The following is a 14163-nucleotide window of genomic DNA, read 5'->3' as shown; positions in this document are numbered from 1 at the left end:
TTTGTTATTTCAAAAGCAAATGGAGGGCCGGCACCGCGGCTCACTAGGCTAATCCTCCACCTTGCGGCGCCGGCACACTGGGTTCTAGTCCTGATCGGGGCACCGGATTCTGTCCCGGTTGCCCCTCTTCCAGGCCAGCTCTCTGCTGTGGCCAGGGAGTGCAGTGGAGGATGGCCCAAGTGCTTGGGCCCTGCACCCCATGGGAGACCAGGGTAAGTACCTGGCTCCTGCCATCGGATCAGCGCGGTGCGCCGGCCGCAGCGCGCCGGCCGCGGCGGCCATTGGAGGGTGAACCAACAGCAAAGGAAGACCTTTCTCTCTGTCTCTCTCTCTCACTGTCCACTCTGCCTATCCAAAAAAAAAAAAAAAAAAAAAAAAAAAGGCAAATGGACTCCTAGATTATGCAACCTTTTGAAATTGGCTTTTTTCATTCAGCATAATTTCTTTGCCATGCATGCAAGTTGTGTTTAACTTTTTAATAGTTTGTTCCTTTAGGTTGCTGAGTGGTATTGCATGGTTTGAAGATACCAAAGTTTGTTTCATCATTATGGACATCTGATTGTTCCCATTTATGAGCTATTATAAAAAAACCTGGGGGCTGACAGGTTATGCTGCTGCCTGAGACACCCATATGTCCCATATGAGTACCGATTTAAGTCCTAGCTGTTCCACTTCTGACTCACTTCTGACTGCTGATGTTCCTGGGAAAGCAGCAGAAGAAGGCCCAAGTGTCTGGGCCCTTGCTATCCATGTTGGACACCTAGGTGGAGTTCCAGGCTCCTGGCTATGGCCTCACCCAGCCCCAGGTCTTGTGGCCATTTAGGGAGTGGATAGGTAGATGGAAGAGCTCTGTTTCTCCCTCTCTGTATATCTCTGCCTTTCAAATAAATAAATAAAAATAAGCAAATTAAATAAAATCTTTAAAGAAAAACATAGCTGTTGTAAACATTGGTATACAGGGTTTTATGTATACAAAATATTTTCTTTCTCTGGGATAGATAAATAAATGTGTAAGAATGCAATTACTGAAGCATTAGTAATTACAGAGAGAGGTACAGAGAGTTAGAGAGGTAGAGACAGAGGTCTTTCATCCACTGAATCGTTCCCCAAATGGCCGCAATGGCTGTAGCTGAGCTGATCTGGAACCAGAAGCCAGGAGCTTCTTCCAGGTCTCCCATGTGGGTGCAGGGGCTCAAGCACTTAGGCCATCCTCTGTTGCTTTCCTGGGCACGTTAGCAGGGAGTTGGATCAGAAGTGGAGCAGCCAGGACTAAAACCAGCTCCCGTATGGGATGCCAGCACTGCAGGCTGGGGCTTTAACCTGCTGCGCCACAGTGTCAGCCCCAGAAGTAAGTCTGACTGAGTTGGTTGCTTTTGGGAAATTAGTCAAAGAGACCAAATCTTATATCCTCATCCAACTCCTGTGACTCTTCCTTGGTCTCAGCCTTCGCTGGGACTACAGCAGCTGCAGGAGCAGCAGTAGGCAGGTATATTCAATCTCCACAGGCAGAGCCAGGACCGGGGTTAGTCCTTTGGCATGGTGGGTAAAGCCACTGCCTGCAGTGCCGGCATCCCGTACGGGCACTGGTTCAAGTCCTGTATGCTCCACTTCCAATCTGGCTCTCTGCTATGGCCTGGGAAAGGAGCAGAAGATGGCCCAAGTCCTTGGGCCCTGCACCCACATGGGAGACCTGGAAGAAGCTCCTGGATCCTGGCTTCAGATCAGCACAGCTCCAGCCGTTGCAATCATCTGGGGAGTGAACCAGAGGATGGAAGACCTCTCACTGCCTCTGCTTCTGCCTCTCTCTAATTCTGCCTTTTAAATAAGTAAATAATGAAAAAAAAAAGCCAGGATCCACTTTTATCTGTTGATGGTAGTCTGGGGTACTGATGCAATAATTGGATAACCAGTCTGCAGACAAACACTGGAAACATTACAGTCTCCAGAAAGTGAGAATACAGAGTTTCCTGTGTGATTTCCTGAACTTCAGGGTTATAGGTGCTGCCGCTCTTGAACACCTGCTGGATGATCAGCACAGAGGAGAAGGGGGAGATGTTTAGCATATTCAGCAATGTGGCCTTGCTGGCTCCCACTTCGTCTTCAATCTTTTTTTTTCTTTTTAAAGATTTATTTCTTTGAGAGGTAAAGTTATAGACAAAGGGGGAGACAGAGGGAAAGGCCTTTCATCTGCTGGTTCACTCCCTAAATAGCCTCAATGGCTGGAACTGGGCCGATACAAAGCCAGGAGCCAGAGGCTTCTTCCAGGTCTCACATTCAGGTGCAGGAGCCCAAGCACTTGAGACATCTTCTACTGCTTTTCCAGACCATCAGCAGAGAGCTGGATCTGAAGAGGAGCAGCCGGGACACAACCAGTGCCCATATGGAATGACAGTGCCGCAGTACATCACAATGCCAGCCTCTGTCCCCAGTCTTTATCAGCATCACTCAGGATTTCAGTAGTACTGTGGAGATTTTTGTGTGATGCCCAAAACCTGGAAAAAGGAGGTCTTATGGGTCCTGGTGTTCTGAACTGGCACAGTGACCTCATGGGGGAAGTTGAAAAAGCACAAGTGCCAGCTGGCAACTTACTGGCCAGTACCATATCCCTGATCTTAGTGAGGTCCACATTCTCCTGGATATGAGGCAGGAGCAGCTCCGAGCTGGCCCCAGATACTGTCAGATAGCCTTGCATGTCATCAGTATCATGGCCTTCCCTCTGAGGGACATGCATCTGCTTAGAGCCCAAGATTTCTGCTTCTGCAGTGAGGCATCATTTGGATCATCATCCAGAAGATGGATGGTGTTAATGAAGTGGTTAACAATTCCAGATCACCCTGTTTCCCATGGGCATCACAATGGTGCATCAGAGATTACCATGCAGAGTTTAAAGATGTTAGTCTCATGAGGATGCCTTGCAAATGTATTATTTTGTACTTTAGTTATTCTGATAAGTATATAATGTTACTGTAACTTCAGTTTTCCTTCTCTAATAGCTAATGGTAATGAACATATAATCATGTCTTTATTTGCCAATGGTATATCCTCTTCATTGAAATATCTCTTCATATCTTCTGTAATTGGATCTTTTCTTCTATTGTTGAGTTTTGAAGGTTATTTATAAATTCTGAATTTGAGTCCTTGATGGATACATGGTTTGCTGATATTTTCTCTGTATCTAGCTTTTTTATAGCATCTTTTAAAAAAGATTTTGATTAATTGAAAGAGTTACAGATAATATCAGCTAGAGTGATTCCCTCTTTTATTCTTTTGCATGATAGTTTTAGTGATTTTGGGGCTGTATCTTCTTGATAAATTATATAATTAAAAATTATTTTGAGAGAGATTGATATAATAAGAGTTCCAATCTATTGGATCACTCCCATTTATGCCCACAGTAGCCAGAGTTGTGCCCTGCTGAAGCCAGAAGCCAGGAACCCATTCTAAGTTTCCAACATGGGTGGGAGTAACCCAGTTTTCTGGTTCATCATCAGTGTCTCCCAGAAGCTGCATTAGCAGGAGGCTGAAATCAGGAACAGGGACTATGCATTGAAACCTAGCAATCCAATATGAGACATGGATAAATTCACCAGCACCTTAACTAGCATCTCAAACACAAGGCTAGTTGCCTGCTTGCATCTAAATTTCAGAATTAGCTGGATTAATTTTACAAAAAACTTGCTGATACTTATATAAGACATTAAACTTTCAGAGCATTTTGGGGACAACTGACAGTTTTACTATATTGAGTTTTCAATCATGAACACATATCTACCCATTTATTTACATTGTCTTTGGTTACTATCAAGAGTATTTTGTGATTTGCAGTATACAGATACTGTACTTGTTTGCTTCAGCTTATATGTGAGTATTTAGTTTTCTTTAGAGTGATTGTTAATGATATTTTAAAATTTAGTTTTTCTATTTCTTATTAATACATAGAATGGTGGTTTTTAAAAATTATTTATTGGCTAGCATGGCGGCTCACTAGGCTAATTCTCCACCTGCGGTGACTGCACCCCGGGTTCTAGTCCTGGTTGGGGCTCCTCTTCCAGTCCAGCTCTCTGCTGTGGCCCGGGAAGGCAGTGGAGGATGGCCCAAGTGCTTGGGCCCTGCACCCCATGGGAGACCAGGAGAAGCACCTGGCTCCTGGCTTCGGATTGGCGTAGCACGCCAGCCGCAACGCGCCAGCCGTAGTGGCCACTTGGGGTGGGGGATGAACCAATGGAAAAGGAAGACCTTTCTCTCTGTCTCTCTCTCTCTCACTGTCTAACTGCCTGTCCAAAAAAAAATTATTTATTTTATTCATTTGAAAGAAAGAGTCTGTGCTCCCATCCACTGGTTCACTCCCTGTATACCTGCAAAGGCCAGAGCTGGGCCACACCAAAGCTGGAAGCTGGTGGGGACTCAATCCAGGTCCCTCAGTGGGTGTAAGGGGTCCACCTACTTGAGCCATCACCTGTTGTCTCCCAAGGTACAAGTTAGCAGGAAGCTATTTTTGAAAGTAGAGCTGGAACTTGAAGCCAGGTGCTCTTATAGAGAATGTAGGCATTCCAACTAGTGTCTTAACAGCTGTGCTGTTAACATCTTAACACCTGTCCTGTAACTGGTTTTTGTGTTTTGGTTTCAAAAAGATAAAAAGAAGTAGCTTTTACTATTGTTCCTAATTTCTATTTTTTAAATTTATCAGCAGGCGCCACGGCTCAATAGGCTAATCCTCCACCTAGCGGCGCCGGCATACTTGGTTCTAGTCCCAGTTGGGGCGCCGGATTCTGTCCCGGTTGCCCCTCATCCAGGCCAGCTCTCTGCTGTGGCCAGGGAGTGCAGTGGAGGATGGCCCAAGTGCTTGGGCCCTGCACCCCATGGGAGACCAGGAGAGGCACCTGGCTCCTGCCTTCAGATCAGCATGGTGTGGCAGCTGCGGCGGCCATTGGAGGGTGAACCAACGGCAAAAGGAAGACCTTTCTCTCTGTCTCTCTCTCTCACTGTCCACTCTGCCTGTCAAAAAAAAAATTTATCTTTAGGTGAGCTCTAAAATTTTTGTAGAGACAATTCTAACATACTGGGTAACTAATTGCCAGCACTTCCTGCAAAGGAGGTTGAATTATTTTTTTACAGTTTATATATTGAGAATAAATATTTGCCAAGCCAAGATAGAGCACAGTTGGGATTCAAATCCAGGCTTGTCCACGGCAGTTTACAATATGCTGTACCAAGTTTATGTTAAAATAAAAAGTCTATTGAGCTGCAATAAACATTCACAATAGCTAAGACCTGGAACCAACCTAAATGCCCATCAACGGTAGACTGGATAAAGAAATTATGGGATATGTACTCTTTAGAATACTATACTGCAGTAAGAAACAACGAAATCCAGTCATTTGCAACAAAATGGAGGAATCTGGAACACATCATGCTGAGTGAAATAAGCCAGTCCCAAAGGGACAAATACCATATGTTCTCCCTGATCGGTGACAACTGACTGAACACCAAAAAGGAAACTTGTTGAAGTGAAAGGGACACTATGGGAAACGGTGACTTGATCAGCATAGCCCTGACTGTTAATGAACAACTTAATATATTATCCCTCTTAGTAGTTTTTTTGTCTGTTCTACTTAATATGACTGATTCAATTCTGTAATTAATACACAGTTATTCTTAAGTGTTGAAATTTAACTGAAATGTGATCCCTGTTAAACATAAGAGTAGGAAGAAGAGAGGGAAGAGATATATAATTTGGGACATGCTCAAGCTGACTTGCCCCAAATGGTAGAGTTAGAAACATACCAGGGGACTCCAATTTAATCCCATCAAGGTGGCATGTACCAATGCCATCTCACTAGTCCAAGTGATCAATTTCAGTTCGCAATTGATCATAATGAAAGGACTAAGAGTCAAAGGGAGCACATAAGCAAGTCTAGTACCTGCTAACACTAACCGATGGAATAAATAAAGGGGAGAGTGATCCAACATGGGAAGTGAGATACTCAGCAGACTCATAGAATGGCAGATGCCCTAAATAGCACTCTGGCCTCAGAATCAGCCCTAAAGGCATTCAGATCTGGCTGAAAAGCCCATGAGAGTATTTCAGGCATGGAAAGCCAAGACACTCTGGCAAAAGATCTCTGTGAGTGAGATCTCAGTGAAAAGAACAGGTCTTCAAAGAAGGAGGTACCTTTCTCTGAAGGGAGGAGAGAACCTCCACTTTGACTATGACCTTGTCTAAACAAGATAAGAGTCGGAGAACTCAAGGGGCTTCCATAGCCTTGGAAACTCATGACTGGAGCATGGGGAGATTACTGATGCCATAGACAGGAGTGTCAATTGGTAAAGTCAACAACAGGAGTCACTGTGCACTTACTCCTCATGTAGGATCTCTGTCATTAATGTGCTGTGCATTGAGATTTAATGCTATAACGAGTACTCAAATAATATATTTCACTTTGTGTTTCTATGGGGGTGCAAACTGTTGAAATCTTTACTTAATGCATACTAAACTGATCCTCTGTAAAAAAAAAAAAAAAAAAAAAAAGAATAGAAACTATCAACTCCCAACTTGACTCTCACTGGGATTAAACATGACAATAGGTCTGATCTGATTTCATCATCATTAAAAAAAATCATCTATTATTTTTCACTTTATGTTTCTGTGTGGGAGCAAACTGTTGAAATCCTTACTTAATGTATACTAAGCTGATCTTCTGTATATTAAGATAATCGAAAATGAATCTTGATGTGAATGGAAGGGGAGAGGGAGTGGGAAAGGGGAGGGTTGTGGGTGGGAGGGACGGTATGGGGGGGAAGCCATAGTAATCCATTATTCGTACTTTGGAAACGTATATTCATTAAATAAAAGTTAAAAAAAAAAACTCAAAAAAAAAAAATAAAAAGTCTAGAGGCCATTTACATGGCACTTAGATGGTATGTTTTCTGAGAAATTGATTTTTTTTCCCATTTTTTATTTTTCTTATTTTTTTTTCTAGCCCTCCTTAGGACATGTAGTTTACCAGAACATCACTATTGCTACAAGAACAGAAAGACTAGATCCAGTTCTTTATCTCACTGCAACATGAGCCCATGCTGTCACATGGTATCCTAAGTTGCCCCTGGACCAGCTGCTTCTGCTGATATAGGCAGTAGCCTTTCACAAAGATGGTGGTTGTTCCACCTTCTAGATAATGAGAACAAGGCTGGGTCTAAACCCTCTGTGGGTTCTCTTTTTGTTCCAGGGATTATAAAGCAGCTAACATCAACATCAACTTATACCTGGTCAACGAGCCTTGGCTCTTCTCACTGGCCTGGTGCTCCAGGATTGACTCGGTGACCACAGACAACATTCCGCTCCTGAGTCAGCTTGATTCCCCTCACTTCTTCATGGTGAGCTGCTTGCCCAGAGTGTTCTTCCAAGCCTGGTACAGAAGGAATTTGTGTCCCCATCCCCCATCCCCCATCCCTGTGTTGTTGACTGTGCAGACCCTTGGGAGCTACTTAATAGCAGGGATTTCTATGAGTATTGAGATGTGGCATTCTCCATTCCCTCACCCAGATCCTCCTGTGACTTTCTGGGAGACATGGGCATTGTTATAAGACTGAACCCTTAAAGTGTGCATTACATGTGTTATTTAATATTTTTAAAGATTTATTTATTTGAAAGAGTTACACAGAGAAGGAGAGGCAGAGAGGGAGGGATGGGAGAGAGAGAGGGAGAAGGAGAGGGAGAGGGAGGAAGGGAGGGAGGGAGAGGGGTCTTCCATCTGCTGGTTCAGTCCCTAGTTGGCCACAATGGCCGGAGCTGCAAGGATCCGAAGCCAGGAGCCAGGAGCCTCCTCCAGGTCTCCCACATGGGTGCAGGGGCCCAAGGACTTGGGCCATCTTTCACTGCCTTCCCAGGCCATAGCAGAGAGCTGGATTGAAAGTGGAGCAGCTAGGTCTCAAACTGATGTCCATATGGAATGCCGGCACTGCAGGCAGTGGCTTTACCCACTATGCCACAGTGCTGACCTCACATTTTTTTAATTTAACACTCTAAATTAGCCACTATTATTACTTCATGTAGAAACTGAAGCTCTACAGTGTTTTCCATGTCATCTCATGATGTAGGGATTCAGTCTGCCTCCAGAGATTGGTCATTGCAGCCCCAGCTTTCTAGAGGTGCAGCAACAATGGGCAAGGGCATGGGATGTGGGAGGAAACCAGAAGTGCTTGTTTTTATAGTGAAAATGGTGTGTCCTTCACAAAATGCCTTTGAAGAAATAGCACCAGTGTCAAATTGCCTATCCTGGTTTCCCATCATAGCCCTTCTGATACTCACTGCCAGAGGCTTGGGGACCTGAAAACCGGATTATAATCCATCTAAATCCTAGTGGTTATTACCCGTTGGGGGAGCTAATGTGTTACTGCTACAGGCTGTTTTCCCTATCGATGTGGAGAATAGGTTGACTGGGACACAATGGCGCTCCACTGTTTCCCTAGAACTGGTCTGTGAGCTAGGCCTTTCTGCCCTTGAATGAAATCTCACTCAGTTCCCATAACCTTTCCACTCACTCTTGGATGATTTTTAGGAGTTCAGTTTTTGTCATTAAAAAAGCCCCACTTCGGCCGGCGCTGCGGCTCCCTAGGCTAATCCTCCGCCTGTGGCGCCAGCACCCCGGGTTCTAGTCCCATTTGGGGTGCTGGATTCTGTCCCGGTTTCCCCTCTTCCAGTCTAGCTCTCTGCTGTAGCCAGGGAGTGCAGTGTAGGATGGCCCAAGTGCTTGGGCCCTGCACCTGCATGGGAGACCAGGGGAGGCACCTGGCTCCTGGCTTTGGATCAGTGCGGTGCGCCGGCCGTAGCGCGTTGACCGGGGTGGCCATTGGAAGGTGAACCAATGTTAAAGGAAGACCTTTCTCTGCCTGTCAGAAAAAAAAAAAAAAAAGGCAGCCCCATTTCACATTTAAAGTGTCCAGTCAAGAGGAATCTCTGCAACTCCAAACTGCCTTGCACGTTAAAGCTTTAGGCACAGAACCATAAGTGGGGAGGGCCTCAGGTTCCCTTTCCACATCTCCACCCCTACTTGACTCTGTTTCTGACCTAATCAATATCAGGACTGGGGAGGGAGGATCAGGGACAAGGGCACAGTCTTATAGGGCCAAGACTCCATTAAGGCTCTGAGGTGGAAATGTGGAATCACTGATCCGTTGTTTCTCTGGTGACTTGAGCAACATTCTGGAGATGACTGAGAGTAACCATATATGGTTGGTCTCTCAGTGCAGGAACCCATCCTTTAAGGTTCACCTACCTGTCCCCATACAACTTCGTGTGTATGTGTATCTTCATCTGCTAGTGTACTCCTCAAATAGCTACAATGCCCGAGGCCAGGCCAGACCAAAGCCAGGAGCCAGGAATTCCATCTGGGTCTCCCATGTTGCTGGCAGTGCCCAAGCTCTGAGGCCATCTTATGCTGTTTTCACAAGTATATTATCAGGGAGGTGAAATTGGAAGTAGAGCAGCTAGAACTTGAACTGGCCCTCATGTAGGATGCCTGTGTTGCAGTTGGTGGCTTAACCCACTGTACTACAACACGACCCCTTCATTGTGTGTGTGTGTGTTTTAAGATTTGTTTGAAAAGTAGAGTTAACAAAGAAGAGGGGATGAGGGTGGGGGAGATAGAGGTCGTCTGTTTGTTGGTTTAATCTCCCAGGACTGGGCCAGGTGGGAGCCAGGAGTTTATTCTGGGTCTCCTATGTGGTACAGGGACCTAAGCACTCAATACATCTTCTGCTGCTTTCTGAGGCACATTAGAAGGAAGCGGGATTGGAAGTGGAACAGCTGGGACTTGAACCAGCGCCCATATGGGATGCCAGCATTTCAAGCAGCAGCTTTACCTGCTACACCATGACCCCAGCCCCCCCATGATTTTGATTTGCATTTCTCTGATGGCATTTTTCCATACAGTTCTTGGCCGTTTATATTTCTTTTAAGAACTGTCTATTCAGATCCTTTGCCATTTCTTAGTATAGGATGGTGTCATTTAAGGTTCACCTACCTGTCTGCAAACAGCTCTCCTTTACGTGTATACTATAGTTTTCTAATATTTTTCTAAATTAGTTACAAAGGTAAACTTGTTCATAGTTCAGTTATTTCAGAAATGTATAATTTGGAAAGCAACATACTCTTCCATAACCATTATCTTCCTCTATCATTTTCGAAGTTGTCCCTTTGGAAGATAGATATTTACTTAAATTATGGTACTGTTTCTTCAGGAATTTTTTCATTTTGGTATTTGAATTCATAATGTTTCATGGGATTCAGTGTTCAAAAAGTATGAAAGGATTAAAAAAAAAAAGATTTCCACACTTGGCCTGGGCATTTTTTCTAAAGGACCCAATGTATTTTTCCTAGCCTGTTGTATGTCATTTTGTTCAAGAATATGGAGCCCACAATGTGGAGTTAGAGCATGCGACTTAGACCTTGGCTCTACCACTTGCTGTGTGTGAAATGGAAACATTAGTTAACTCTCTGTACCTCTGGTTTTTTTTTTTCCTGTAAGTTGGGAACAATAATTGTGCAGTAGAAGCACTTCTATTCAACAGTATCTTGTCTGATCATTAGTCTGCTAATATAGAAAGTTAAAATGAGGGCTAAGGAAAAATGACATGTATACTCTACAAGTTAGCTTTTAATGCCTAATTAAAACCATCTAAAACTCAGTGTCTTAAACAAATACTTACTGTCTCCTATTGTGTATGATGGCTAGGTGGTTCCTCTGGCCTGCGCCTGCTTGACTGCACCAGATGGTCTAGCATGGCTTCATTCATTTTTCTAGAGTCTCACCAGGAACGACTTGGGTTTCTCTTAATGTGGTTGCATGCCTTTAAGGAGGCTAGCTGGAGTATTTCCCATGATGCAGATGGGTTATTAGCTGCAACAGAGGGCAGAGCTGCAAAACACAAAAACTTTTCAATGTTCCCCCAGGGTTATGTTGGCTACTGTTCTGTTGGCTGAAGAAAATCACATGATCAGGTCCAGATTTAAGATGAGAGAAGGAAACAAATTTTACCCTTTGTTGGAGAGGTGCAGCTAAGTTGCATTGCATAGGGACCTGCAAATAGGATTGGAAGGAGTATTGTATTTTTTTTAAGATTTATTTATTTATTTATTTATTTATTTGAGAGACAGAATTATAGACAGGAGGAAAGACAGAGAGAAAGGTCTTCCATCTGCTAGTTCACTCCCCAAATGGCCACAACTGCTGGAGTTGAGATGATCTGAAGCCAGGAGCTTCTTCTGGATCTCCCATGTGGGAGGAGGGTGCCCATGCACTTGGGCCATCTTCTGCTTTCCCAGGTCATAGCAGGGAGCTGGATTGGAAGAGGAGCACCATATGGGGGTACAGGCACATCAGGTGGTGGCTTTGCCTGCTATGCTGCAATGCCAGCCCCTGTGGTGTTGGTTTTTTAAAACAGTGTACCACACACTTACTTCATGTATTTTAATTTAAAATTCATTCACCTTTGACACAGACATCTTTTGTTTGAAGATACTTCAGTTAACTAGATTTTGTTTTTTAATTTACTTAATTTTTATTATTTTTTAAATTTTATTTATTTTGAAAGGCAGAGTTAGAGAGAGGGAGGGAGAGAGAGAGAGAGAGAGAGAGAGAGAGACTGATCTTTCATCCACTGGTTCACTCACCAAATGGCCACAGTGGCCAGGGCTGGACCAGGCTGAAGCCAGAAGCCAAGAGCTTCTTCTGGGTCTCCCACATGGGTGCAAGGGTCCAAGCACTTGGGCCATCTTCTGCTGTTCTGCCAGGTGCATTAGCAGGGAGCTGGATCAGAAGTGGAGCAGCTGGGTCTGGAACTAGTGCCCATATAGGATGCCATTACTGCAGGCTGTGGTTTTACCCGCTGCACAACAGCACTGGCTTCTCTTGCTTACTTGACCATCCAAATAAATCAGCTATGATTTCTAAATTTTGTTTCTTCCTTTTAACTTTATTTATTTGAAAGAGTTAGAGAGAGAGACCCAGCAAGAGAGAGAAAGATCTTCTACTTACTGATTCACTCCCCAGATGGCCACATTGGCCAGGTCTAAGTCAGGCTGAAGTTGGGAGCTTCTTCTGGGTCTCCCACATAGGTGGCAGGGGTGCAAGCACTTGGGCTATCTTCTGCTGTTTTTCCCAGGCTGTTAGCATGGAACTGGATCAGAAGTGGAGCAGCCAGGCCTCAAACTGGTATCTATGGGGTGCTGGAGTTGCAGGTGGCAGCCCCACCTGCAGTGCCACGTGCTGGCCCCTAATTTTTGTTTCTTTAAAGCAGAATAAGAATTTAAAATCCTTGGGAGAGAGAATCTGAATGAGGAATCTACCTTGAATTTTATATTCCTCCTGTCCCCACACCTAATCCACTTGCAGTTTTTTAATCTGTCTTCATTGAGTCTTTGAAAACATTTGACTTAGTTTTCTTGAAAATGGCATAGATTTTTAGTTTCACTCAGATGTTAGAAATTTAAGCAACATTTAATGATGTTGCAGAATTACAATAACAAATATAGTTAACCCAATTTAGAGAACAAGTACCACTGATTCCTAGTGACTATTCAGATCACGGGTGGGTGCCCTGGATTAATCCACAGCCAAAGCATCAGTCAGTGTGTTTCTCCGAGAGCATCCAGGGTCTTGATTTACTGGAAGTTGTTTCGGAGCTTCTGTTGTTCCTGGCTAGTAGGAGTGTTGTGAAGATTAAATGTGAAAATGCCCCTAAAGTACTTAGAACACTTGCCTAGCTCCTGGTAAGTGTCCAGTGATTGTCAGTTGTTGTTATCATTGTTATGATCATTTGTGTTACTTTTATTTAGCCCAAGGAAAGACCTTGGAATAGGGAAGCATGAAAAGGACATAAAGTGCCTGCCCCAGTGGTAACATCAAGTGAAATTGAGGGGGAGGAGTTGAGGTGGGAAGGGAACGTCAAACCAGGGAATTATAAAACTCATATGAGCAGATCCAGAAAATGGAGCCCTGGAAAATGGATGATTTGGGCAAGGATCTTAGGGATGGAGGTATGTAAGTAAGGGAGAATTATACTTTAACATACTTCTTTGAAGCATGACGATTTGACAGTGGTTCCCCAGAGCTGGTTCACGGACTAGTTGCTTCAGCATACCAGGGGAGCATGTTAAAATTCTGATTCTTGGGTCTGTCCTCAGCCCCGGGAATGTGTGTTACTAAAAGCTGCCCTAGTAGATTTGACTACACAGCCAAGTTTGGGAAGCCATACAAGGAAAACATAGAGGTAGGTACTAGAAATCCAGAAACCTGGGGTTTGAGTGTTGGGTCCTGAGTGGACTTGCTGTGTGATTTCTCTGGGACTCCCTCAGACGTGTGTATTGAGAATAAGGAGTGGTGTTTGAGCCCCTGCCTGTGTGAGAGGTAACTGGGAGGAGGAGCTGCAGGTGCTCTCCATGTGTGAGACTGCCACCTCAGTCAAGGCTCCTTCACCTGGTCTCTCCTCCCCTCCTGTCCTCCAGCTCTGACAGCAGAGCAAGCGACTGAGCCCATATGATCTAAAATCCCCTTCCAACTTTAAAGTTCATTACCTGTGGTTGGTTTCATGTTTTGCAGACACCAGGATACTATATGTTCATATGGCTTATCATGGATATTATTTCTGCAACTTTCATTGTTGGCATATTTTGTTTTCACTGGTAAGTATAGTATTACTGGTAATTTTAAGTGACTTTTTTTCCAAAATAAGAGTAATAAATGTTTTCTTATAGAATGCTGAGAAAAAAACTGAGATAACACTTTTCTGGTAATCCCACATTGGAAGATGGGGTTTCGATTATAAGCTACCTGTCTCATGCCTCTTTTGCCTTCCCAAGGTGGTATTCTCAGGGAAAGGACTCTCACTAAAGCTTAGTCAAATCTATTAGTATAGATTTAATGTGAACAGTTAGTTGAAAGAAGGCAGGGGCTGAAGTTTGTCTTAAAGAAATGCATTCATCTTCCTGCCTGCCATGAACTGTAGAGGAGGGTGATTTGCAAAAAGTAAGTTCAGAAACCAGGGGTTTGGTTCCTGTTTTGAACCCTTTCTTGCTGATGACCCTGAGAAAATCATTACCAGTTTCTGGGCCATAGTCTTTTTATCTGTCCAGGAAGATGACATGTGAGAATCCTTGCAGGACAG

At 44.1% G+C, this 14163-nt stretch overlaps 1 protein-coding gene and 1 pseudogene across 1 annotated transcript in view; one reads left to right on the top strand and one right to left on the bottom strand.

Moving 5' to 3' along the window:
* Window positions 1-14163, top strand: part of LOC100349807 (glycerophosphodiester phosphodiesterase 6) — a 95131-nt gene that overhangs the window by 70142 nt on the left and 10826 nt on the right. Inside the window, exons 13-14 of the mRNA XM_070075819.2 lie at window positions 7227-7374; window positions 13599-13681. Coding sequence (XP_069931920.2) covers window positions 7227-7374; window positions 13599-13681 — 231 coding nt within the window. The remainder of the gene's footprint in view (window positions 1-7226; window positions 7375-13598; window positions 13682-14163) is intronic.
* LOC149128453 (large ribosomal subunit protein uL10 pseudogene) lies at window positions 1819-2731 on the bottom strand (annotated as a pseudogene).

This window comes from Oryctolagus cuniculus, chromosome 1, assembly GCF_051225735.1.
Source record: "Oryctolagus cuniculus isolate XC-2025 breed Fujian yellow rabbit chromosome 1, ASM5122573v1, whole genome shotgun sequence".
Taxonomy (NCBI): Eukaryota; Metazoa; Chordata; class Mammalia; order Lagomorpha; family Leporidae; genus Oryctolagus; species Oryctolagus cuniculus.
This window is presented reverse-complemented; position numbering and strand designations above follow the sequence as displayed.